Here is an 11,395-nt window from a genome sequence, read left to right as displayed (position 1 = left end):
TAGGACTAGGCTTAAACCTCGTCTATGGGCTATGAGTTAACACGCAGTATGCAATTAAAGTGAGTCACAGTTATAAGCATGGTACTTTTATAGGGAAAAAAAGTTTTCGATGTCAAGTTCTGTCGATTGCATTGCAGTATTTAAACAATAAGTGCTGTTTAATTTGGTGTGACAGACCGCCATAGCGGCACGTCACAATCCGTATCCTGTCTCATGCAATAGCTCAATCAATGTCACAGCTGCTCAAAGACGTCAATATAACATCTCGTAAACAATATGCACGTAATGCAACCTCAGAAAAAACACTGTGACCTTAAACTCAGATTATTTTACTGTTCTTCAATGTTTGCTTGAATAAATCAAGTTTAATGACAACCACCATTGCTTAAATGGTTAATATTTAATAAATAAAATTAATAGAAATACAAATTGTAACAACAACAAAAAAAGATCTTTTATCAATGCCTTTTTGTCTGAAGATGCACACCAGTAAGAAGTTTTTGGGGGTTTAAAAAAAAAAAAAAAACCCAACAACAATTAAAACTAAGCTCTCCTGAAAATAACCAACCTTACTCACCCTTATGCCATCTTAGGGGGTATATGATCTTATTTCAAACAAATACAACCTGAGCAATATTTAAAAATGTCTTGGCTCATCCAAGTTTTACAATGGCAGCGAAGGGGGAAGATTTGAGGAAAAAAAAAAAAAAAAAAAAAAAAAAGTGCATCCATCCATCATAATACTGTTCCACAGCTCCAGATTAGTATAGGCCTTCTGAGGTTAAAGGTTGTAAGAAAAACATCTACACCGTCATGTTCTCATAACTCCAATTGCATTAAGAAAAAAAAAAAAAAAAAAAAAAAAAAAAAAAGGATAGCTAGGAGGAATAAATGCAATTTTTGCATAAACTATTCCTTTAATAACCCACACAACTAATGAAAAAGGGAACGCAGTTTCATAGGCAGAGCGATTTGACACTCAGACAAATTAAATTCGTCGTCTTCAGTAAAGGTCAATTTCTCCATTCAATCACGCACCCATTCAATCACGCACCCCTATTAACAAACCCACATAACCTACTAACAAACATACATTAAATGACAAGTTGCAAAAGGCAAATGTAGCTCAAGAACGAGTCAATTTTAATAGTGCTTTAATAAAGTTCAAAAGGCAAAATAAACCTCAATGTTTCAACAAAATGCTAAAGATCTCTACTTACATAACACAACCTTCATAGAGATGAGAATCAGAGACAGAGCAGATTGATTGGTAAAACAGTATATGAATAAACATCACGTTCCCTCACATAACCCAGACAGTAGTTCTGAAGTATCCTTTACTTACCATTAAAAAAAAAGCAGAGCGAAATGTACAGTTCGTAGGGTTTGTTAAAAGGCTCTCCCCTTTAAACAAAAGACCCGATATCTAAATTAAAATCTGAAAGGCACAAACAAGGAGCATAATGATTTACACGCACAAAAAAAAAAAAAAAAAAAAAAAAATTAAATCAAAAGCCCCAACACTAGTCCAAGCCAATTTTTTCCGAACAAAGATAGCATGGTCATAATTTAACAAAACATGAATACTTTCAACTGCTGAACATACAGACACAAAACATAACCTGTCAGACTGTATGAGGGCACGGCTTAAAAAGTCAGACTAAAGACCATAAAACATAATATAGAAACAAAAAAGCCTAAACAAAGCTCCACAATGCACAGAATCAGGTGTTGAAATCCTCCCCAGCAGAGAACGGGCTGAAGGAGCACTTCTTTCATTAAGAGCACAGTTCGGTTTTATCCCCCCGAAATTCAACGCTGCCTGAGCTTCAGGAATAAATACAAACTACTAGAAATGTGTAAAATAAGCCTGACCGCGAGTAAAGAATGAAGGGTGGCCTGACCGAGCACTTCATTTGACACCTAACGCAACAGATTGCACACAAAACACACGCAGGACGACACGAGCTCTGCGATGCACTGCCCGAAAACATGCACCACACCGATAGAGCGGATCTTTAGTCAGAGTACGGTTTGGGAACAAAAAAAAACCCCATGACAGACGTACAAACACGCCAACGATTTAGTGAGATCGACAACGTTACACTTAACTTGCCCGTTTTCATTGGTATCTCTGCTGCTGCTGAACATACAAAGGTCTAAAAACATAGCAAATATGAGAGGAAAGTATCGGGACACAGTTCTTGGTTGCTTGTTTTTAGTGTTCGTCTAAAAAGGTGGCGAATGGTGACGATACGGCCCTCGCGTGGAGACGATTCGCTTTACACAGGGATCAGATGGCCGACCTAGCTACGGAAATCACCAACAAACACGCGCGGCTGCAGTAAAAGCTGGCCGTCCTAACACACCAGAGTCAACTTAAGTTAGCGCCAGGTGCTGAAATCGGCTCCCTGCGCCTAATGTTTTCATACATCTGAAGAATATTGTTGTATAAAGTAGTTACGGACTCCTGTGAAACTCTTACAGGTAAAAGGGCCATCTTAAAAAGGATTGGGGTGGGGGGGGGTTGAGGAGAGAAACAAATCTCTTGGATGGCACGAGTTATTATTATTATTTTTTTTTTTTTAGTGCCGATGTCATTTAAATAGCACAGTAGCACTGGGACGTTACTCTTCAGCCCCCGAAGTGGGAATCTCCTGAAAGGTACAGTTTCAGGTCTCGATGTGTCTTGCCTTAAGAGAGTGGACAGTTCTGGGTTCTGCTCCGCACCATTTACCACTCTGCATCTCCGATGGCTTTGGAGAAGACGTAATCCCGCCCGTTCAGATTCATTATGCCGTCTTTCAGGTGAAATTTCCATTTGTTCTTACTTCTGTGAATCTGAAGCAGAAGATAGCGTCTGAATTTAATTGATTTTATTCTCCAAGCTTTTTTTTTTTTTTTTTAATTAATTTCTAGGTAACGTTATACTAAATTCTCAAATTGCAATCACCACAAACGTCCCAATTCACACATCCTGCACAAAGTTACAACACTCACCTTGTCGTACTGGCAAACCACCACGTTCTCCGTGTCAAACAGCTCCTGATCTTCCTCATCACTCACGTCATCTCCACTGTTTAATGGCTCCTAGGTTAAACGATTTTTTAAATCAGTGAATAGGGGTTCATTCATTTTTCTGCTGTGCAAACACATCTTTACATCTGAACCAAAATGCACTTTTTAATTGATAGTTGGATCATCTGTAAGTATTGGTAGGGCTGCGAATCTTTGTTTAATGATTCAGTTCAAATTATGATTGATGATGATATTCTGTTTTCAATGTTACAATTTTATATCAAATTGTGAAGAATTTAATTTTACATAAAAGCTGGCTACTTAATTGCTTAAGTGTTCTTTAAGTTTCTGAAACTTTACAAACAATAGTTATGGGATTGTCTTTTTTAGCATTACAGGCAATTATTTTTGATTATTACATGAGATCGCATACAGCTTTAACAGGATGCATTCAGACTAATGCACAGACCTACTTTAAAACGTATCAGAGGTTTTGTTCATATTTACATTCAAGACAAACAAAGCGCAGATTCGTGCATCTAATAGTGCTGCTTTGCAAACAGAGTAAATGAAAGTCAATTAGCTAACACCATCCAGACCTCCTCCACTTGGCCATCCTCTCCACCATCTTTCTCTTTGTCTTCATCCTCATCCTCGTCATACTCGTCCTCCTCCTCCTCGTCCTCCTCCGAGGACGTGTCTCCTGCGCCGTCCACCTGGAGCACCATGGGAGGTTGCTGCGAGGCTTGCGGCTGCTGTTGTGGGGCCTGCGCTTGAGGCTGTGGCTGGGCTTGCACGTGCGCAGCTCCCTGCTCCGGCTGCACAGCCATCGCTGCCGCCTGCATGACCTGAAGACACACAACGGCCCTCAACAGACGTGCACTCGTGCGTTTCTCAGTATCAGACATGTGCTTGAGGTCAGAGGATTCTGCTGACCTGAGTGTTCTGCTGTACTTTATTTCCTGTGAGGACGATCTGCTGCGGCTGGATGATGACTCCGGTCTGCTGAGGAAGGCCTCCCTGAAGAGGAGTCAAAACCTACATGGAGAGAGAGACACATTCACTGCACTTCTGTTCTCGTACGCAGATCAGGCGACTCGGCAGACTTTGAAAATCAATTGTAACAGTAAAATAAAAAAAAAAAAAAAAAAAAAAGCTATATTAACATGGAACAGTACAAAATTTAGGCTATGTTCTGTAACGCTTCATATTTGATTTAAAAATGTTTCTGCTACATTAGGGTTGTTTTACATTTGTAATAAAGTTAAATGTTTAATGCATTATGTGTGTGTTATGTACGCACAAAATGTTTTGTATGACACAAAAACACCATGGAAACGCTGTAAACAAAGGAGCAGTGCATTCTAATTTAAATTGTGAATACAAAAATCTGAATGGATATTTCAGTGGTTTTCATTCAGAGCGCCAAATACTTTCATATTTAGTTCCAATAGGCCAATTACTTTATTTATTATTCTATCACACTTTACATTAAGGATTCACCATTTAACATTTAGTTAGTTAACCACCAAGAAATATTTTTCTAAATATTCATTCTTTATAAAAAGGTAATTCAAATATTTAAATAATAATATATTAAAATGTAGCTGTTGTTCATTGATAATGTTATTGCATTAACTTGGGTTAAATAATGATATCTCACTGTAAAGTGACATCTATTGGCCTTTTAAATTCTTTTGTACTTTTATGTAAAACTTAACTTCAATAAAGCAATGCACAAAATAAATAAATAATGAATTTAAAAATGTTCATATTTTAGTTACAAGAAAAAACAAAACAAAGGTAAATGCTCCATTATAACACTTTTTTGCAACTAAAAATGTAGTGCAATTAAGGTAAACGTAAATAGAAAAATCTAACTCAAACACTGTTGAAGTTACGTGGTAAAAAGGCAAAAATCAGTCACCCAGGTCATAATTTCACAGATCATACACTTTTGATAAACCACTGGAACAACCCTGCAATAATAAAACCTGCTCTACTCCAGTAACACACTCCATCAGTTCTGATATTACATTTTAAACAAGACACCCGACAGAGCTCCTTGCATGGTCTAGCTGTGATGAGGACCTTTGCTGACTCTGGGAAACAAATCCCACTCATCAAGTGTGCCTGCATCAACGCCCTGCAGCGTCCCGTGACAGAACTAGACCAAACGTGTCACTGTTGTGCGTCAAGTGAATACGAAGCACAGACCTGCTGTATGACGGGGGCCTGAACTCCTCCAGGCTGCATCTGTGGCAGGACCTGCTGCTGCAGCAACATCTGCTGCTGGGGCTGAATGATGTACTGAGCTCCGTTGGCAGCTCTGACCACCTGCAGGATCTGACCTGAAGACACCGCAGAGATGGGCTTTTAGAAAAGGCTTTTACACCCGTGTTTACATGCACACAGACACTGCGAACTAAACAGTTATTTTAGAGTGATTACTGGCCGGGTGAAATTAGGCAATTAAACAAGTTCAAACAATACGTACATTTAAGGGATCGTTCACACTTAAGGAACATTTTTGCATTTTTTTGAGTGAATTAACCCTCTTAAATAAGTAACAGGAACAAATAAAACTTCAAACCTGCATTTAACTACATTGCCTTTGAGGACAAAATGCTTGGCACTGACATATTTTAATAATTTACAAAAACTGGAATCACATAATTCTCACACTCTTTTGTTCTCACTCTCACATTTTTGTTCTCTTATCCAGAAGCATTAAGGCCCTTGTGACTCACAGACAGACATGAGCTGTTCAGAATGATTACGTGACGCATATTAGGAGGTGGACTGCACGCTTTAAAGGGTCATGAACTGAGATAAGAGGTCAATGTACTCTTAAAAACCTCCTGCAAGTTTCAGAACTCACCTTTGTTTAAAAACAACTTATTGAAGGCAATCTGCCAAAACAATAGCTTGTGGGAGGTTCTACTCCTGGTCTTTTGTTCACATAATCATTTAAAAACATGGCATAAGTTGATGCAGGACTTTCAAAAAAAGTAGAAAGTAAAAGATGCTGTGCCCACTGTATTGAAGTCACTGCACACAAGTGAGAGTTACTCTCATTACATAGTGACCTTATTACCGATCTTTTAACATGTGCCGAGCAGGCAGGGGTGGGGGACGTCGATCGAGAGAGCAACGTGTTCCTCAGAGTTCAGCTCCGACCCAATCAAACAACAGAAGCAGCTAAATCAAGGTCTCTTAAGGATGCAAGGTCTTTTAGGACTGGAACTCTGGAGGAGAGTGGCCCTCCAGGATAAACGTCCCCCACCCGTTTCAGAAGGTTAGTTCACCCCAAGACGGGTCACCAATTACCCTCATGCCTTGCCAAGCCTGTAAGAACCCTGTGCATCTTCACAACAGAGTAAGATATTTATGTTGAAATCAGAGCTCTTTGACCCTCCACAGACAGAAAGGAATCACGTCTCAAATGTAGCAGGGACAACGTTTAAATGATCCATCCACCATCAGTGGTTTTCTCTGAGCACAGAGTAATGACAATATTAAATTTTGTGTGAACCGTTCCTTTAACCTATAATAAACCAGAATCCAAACTGCTATCATAAGTGACCTTCTGAGGAGGGTTACAAACAGGAGAGAAAATGGCTTGTTTTTTGGTGAAAAATTCTTGATCTCATTATAGATGGACCTCAGTGAACGGTACAAAATAAGAAAAAGACAGTCCATGAACCCTTTAAGAAAGTGAACTCTTGAATAAAACTATGCAAGTGAAAATTATAACGTAATAAGCCATGTTATGTTTGTGTTCAGTCACATCTTACCGTGAGGGGTGATGAGTTGCTGAATCGGTGCTACACCGGCGGGTAAAGCCAAAGTTGCTGCTGTGGCTGCTGCACTCTAGTGGAACAAAAGATTGAAACAAGACTTGAACCCGCAGAGGACACACACACACACACACACACACACACACACATACATTAATGATCAGGTGCAGAGGGACTGAGAACAACATCCTCCTCGCTGGAATCGGCCGTGTAATCTAATTTGAAGTCGCCAGCTTTGTCTAAATGGTTTTTCCAGGAAGACTCCGCCCACCCGCTGATCCTACAGGGTGTTGACACGTACAGGGAACTACAGCCACCGGCCTGCACCAGTCGGTCACGCTCACGGGGAGATCTCTGGATCATGAGTGTCGGTGACTGCTGGCGGGCCGATGCTAGCATGTTCAGATTTGCGCCGGAGGTCGCAAAAATAAGCAGGAGATGCAGCGAACTCTAAAGGGCCCGTTCTCAATGACAGTGACGCAGTGTTAAAGGGTTAGTTCATATACTCACCCGCCAGTCATTTCAAACCTGTAAGGGAGTCGTTCAGCTTCACAACACAAATTAAGATACTTTTGCTGTAATCGGGGAGCTATCCGAGCCTCTATATACAGCAACAACTGAAACTTTAGTCGTAAAACTACTTACTTTACCATTATTCATCCCTAAGTTACGCTTTCCAGTTTTGGAGAGTTTCACTATGCATCGCAAGCACTATGTCACATCCTGTTTTGTGTTTTTGGACCTGGACCATTTCATTTGTGTTGCTGTCGATGGAGGGTCAGATGGTTAGAAATGTCCAAAAAAAAAAAAAAAAAAAAGGCACAAAACAACAGTTTTTAACACTGCTATAATGCCTAGCATCTCCACCAGGTTTTTGGCTTTTGGGGGTGACAAACTTTTATTTTGACTGGAAGAGCGTATGATACGAGGATAGCTTCTCAAATGAAACTGTCAAATGCTCGCTGAGAGCAGCCCTGGAGAGGTTTATGCATTTCTGTCCCCATTCAGTGAGAGGACGAACGTTAATATGGCGCACGCTTCGGTACTAATACCACACAAAGCCGTGCGTCTGCACTATCAATTAACAGATACACTGAATTCATATTTTAAATAAACAGACTGAGGTTTCACATTAACAAACCCCTGTGCTCACATTTGTGTGCCCGCTCAGGAACGAATATCAACAGATACTGCGCTCGTGAAGAATAAACACACCGGCAGCCAATCAGATTCAGTCCCGTCTTAAGACCTCATTTAAAGCAGCAGACAAAATGTGACCTCTGAACTACAAGCCTTCAACACGGTGCAACAGCACCAATCAATTTTATTTATATAGCGCTTTTAACAACACAGGTTGCATCAAAGCACTGTACAGTATAAGGTAGAAGAGTACAATGACAAAACACCAAATCAAACCAGTTTTAAAAAAAACCCCAGGGACACACGAGCCAAACCAAAAACCGTTTCACCTTTTAATACTCCAGACGTGAACGTGAGGAACTGGACACTCACCATTCCAGTGGCACTCATCTGCTGCATCATCTTAGCGTCCTGAACGATGACCTGCTGCTGAGGAGCTGGGACGAGACACACACACAGTTTACTACCGAACCCAATTCATCTGTGAGAACACGTGCTCGTGCGGAACGGGCCTCACCTTGCTGCGCCGGGGGCAGGAGGACCTGCTGCGGTTGGGTCTGAGGCTGCGTCTGCTGAGCCTGTTGGGCTTGCTGCTGTTGAGCCTGCAGGACCTGCTGCTCCTCCGTATGAAAGCCCTCCACCGCCTTGGACTGCATCAGCTTGTTCTCCCACAGCTGCTCGGTAACAGAGGGACATTGAGGAACAGCAGCACGCGGCACACAAGGAGACGGTTTATTCAAAGACGTTACCGTTTTCAGCTCCATCAGGACCTGTTCATCCACTCCCTCGTCCAGGAAGAGCTCTCGGACTTCAGTGATGACATCCTCCATCACCAATCTGTACAGTTTAGGCTACAACGAAAGCAAACGAAATGAAACGGTTCCGAACACCTAATTACCAACCGTCCGTTCGATATTATAAATTGGTCCACAACACCAATACATAGGATTTGTTTAAAAACTGGACAGAAGAACTCACTGGTGTGTCGAACAAAACTTGTTTTGACAATGAGATTCATCGTGAGCCAAGAAACAATGATCAAGACTACTTTGAAGTGAGAATTTGACCAATGAGAAGTCATTATAACGGTGTTATAGCAGAAACGGTGATGGCTCGTGAACATTTTCCAGGCAAACAATGCATTTGTATAACCTATAGATTATTAATAGTTTTTTTTACAACATTTGAAAAGTTGTCCAAAGACATTTTGGTTTTAGGACACATTTTGATCCGCTTCACATACATTGTAGATATGTTTTCCTTCAGTGGAAACGCGTCTGCGACTAACTGAACTGGCCTATAAAGCCGTTAACAAAGCGTGTGCCTGTCGTAAAGAGTTTTTAAGGGAGCAAACGCATTTCAGGCATTGAGGAAACATCTGGGGTGACGTAACAACGCAAAAAAAAAAAAAAAAAAGCACCGAACGGTTGATTTAAAGCGAACCGTCCGACAGAAACCGGAATCTCTTGATAACCGGACGTGGCTCGAGGCAAAAGCAGGCGCCCGGCGGCGACGCACCTCGGCCAGAACCCCAAAAAAATAAACGACATTCGAGAAACGCACACACTTCCGGACGCAGCAAATCCGGAATGAGAACGCAAACGGCTTTCTCAGCCCGTCGCCATGGCGCCACTAACGCGCCGTTTCGCCAAAACGGAAAGCGGGCGGCGGGCTCGCGGTCTGCGTCGCGTCCCGTCCGTCGGCTCACTATTTAAAGCGCAGTCTGGTGTTTATATGCAGAGCCGGTGACGTAGCGCCGAGTAGCACCTTCCCATCCCGGGCAGACTATATTAGAGCGCCGGTATGGCTGTATAAAACCAGGCAGCGGAAAGAAGGAGGGTCAGAGGCGGAGAGAGACGCGGACGGAGAAGGGCGACGGTAGCCATGATGAAACAGCGTTTGCCTGCACTGACGGGCTTCCGTGAACGGGTTTTATTATGAAAATCGGGTCATATTTGGGCTCATATGCATGGGATTCGGTAACACAAGGGGGTCGTGAACAACTCGTTAAATCGAGAATGTGATGGAGCTCAGAAAGGCTTTCGTTGCAACACGCAGGACGAAACAACAACACGGCTCTCCCCTGAAACACACGCAGCTCTATTGTATTGGTTTTGACGCGATTTCGGACTCAAAAGGGTGCTTTAGTAAAACACTGTCGTGTATCGAGTTACGCGAAGAATGCGAGCCGACATGTTTTTTTTTTATTTTCCGCATCAAACAGCTTTCCCCCCCTTTTTTTACACGGCCAAATGTAAAGCACGCCCGTGTTAGTTTAACACTTTAATGCGCTTTTTCCCAACACAAAATAAAGCTTACTGCAATGGATCAGAGCCACCGTTTTCTCCCTATCAGCATACACTCACACACACACTTCCCTACAAAGAGCTGAAATGGATCGGATTTGATGAGTGCGTGTGTCTAAGATGTTTTATTATTGAAAATGCCAAGTGTGGGTTTGGTTAAAATGCGCTGCGTCTAGCTACAATGCTTGGACACGTGTGTGATTTCGAGTATGAGTGCCGTTTGTCTGATCCTTACCACTTGGTTCGAGTTAGCCGAGCTCGCCATTATGAGCGCAGTGAGGGGAAAAACACACCGCGAGTATCAAGCAAGAACCCCGAAAAGCATTTAAAAAAAGCACGGAAACATCTAAAACGCTTAAAAAGTTGTCGGTTAAAGTTTCTGGAAATAAAAACACAGCTGTTTACGGTCTTATTCACAGTCCCAGGGCTGCTGCTCCCCAGCCGTCCGTCTTCTCCGGTCCTCCGCCTTTATATACGGAGCTGCGCGAGACACAGGGCAGGGTCAAGCGGGCGCTGTGCGGAGTATCGCGAGATTTCGACGCGCTCTTACCGCGAACGCGACCCGGTTAGTCAGCAGATCCTGGATCAGCGCTTCGCCATTGAAGCGGTAACCGAAACCGGCTGATAAACTCACGTTTGTCAAGTTAATAAAGACCAGCGCTCACGTTTTATATATAATCACTACTACTATTATTACTACTCCTACCATATATGCCCAAGACTACAAAAACACGTAAACCTTTATGCTTTTAAACCGAATTTATACTCTCAGGAGTCGTGTAAAGTCATGTCACCACAGTAAAGTTATCCTTTTATTTCGGCTTAAATTGCTAAATTAACATGTAGAAATTATAAGTAGTGCTTCATTGGAAAACACAAGCCTAAAAGAGTTACCATTTTTTAGCACACGAGGGCGATGTGGACCACTGCATAAACAACTAGTGGTTTATACTTTAAGATTTATTTAAAACATTCGTGTGCTTTTGTTTTAGTTTTTTTTTTAGTCAGCGCCTTTAAAAAGAGGAATTAGGAATAGCAAAACTAAGAGTTTCAACTTTTTGGGATTGAGGTATTTCGAGAAGTTCACTAGAAAGTTACAGAGTGGATTGTCTTCAATCAGATCTCTTTCTC

The 11,395-nt window shown here is 41.8% G+C and overlaps 1 protein-coding gene across 3 annotated transcripts; it reads right to left on the bottom strand.

Moving 5' to 3' along the window:
• Nucleotides 1-1,137: 1,137 nt before the first annotated feature.
• gtf2a1 (general transcription factor IIA, 1) lies at nt 1,138-10,742 on the bottom strand. 3 transcript variants are annotated; one of them, XM_043219981.1, is made up of 10 exons: nt 10,500-10,742; nt 8,708-8,809; nt 8,476-8,632; nt 8,331-8,395; nt 6,816-6,891; nt 5,236-5,369; nt 3,955-4,056; nt 3,618-3,866; nt 3,001-3,090; nt 1,138-2,841 (listed from the first exon to the last, which is right to left on the bottom strand). In XM_043219981.1, exons 1-10 carry the CDS (start codon nt 10,527-10,529, stop codon nt 2,734-2,736), a joined length of 1,113 nt encoding a protein of 370 aa, XP_043075916.1. In that variant the 5' UTR covers nt 10,530-10,742; the 3' UTR covers nt 1,138-2,733. The 3 variants fall into 3 exon arrangements, with proteins under 3 accessions (XP_043075916.1, XP_043075917.1, XP_043075918.1); XM_043219982.1 differs by having other exon boundaries at nt 10,670-10,724; XM_043219983.1 differs by lacking the exon at nt 10,500-10,742 and adding an exon at nt 8,937-10,436.
• Nucleotides 10,743-11,395: the final 653 nt, after the last annotated feature.

Source organism: Puntigrus tetrazona, chromosome 20 (genome assembly GCF_018831695.1).
Source record: "Puntigrus tetrazona isolate hp1 chromosome 20, ASM1883169v1, whole genome shotgun sequence".
NCBI classification, from domain to species: domain Eukaryota; kingdom Metazoa; phylum Chordata; class Actinopteri; order Cypriniformes; family Cyprinidae; genus Puntigrus; species Puntigrus tetrazona.
This window is presented reverse-complemented; position numbering and strand designations above follow the sequence as displayed.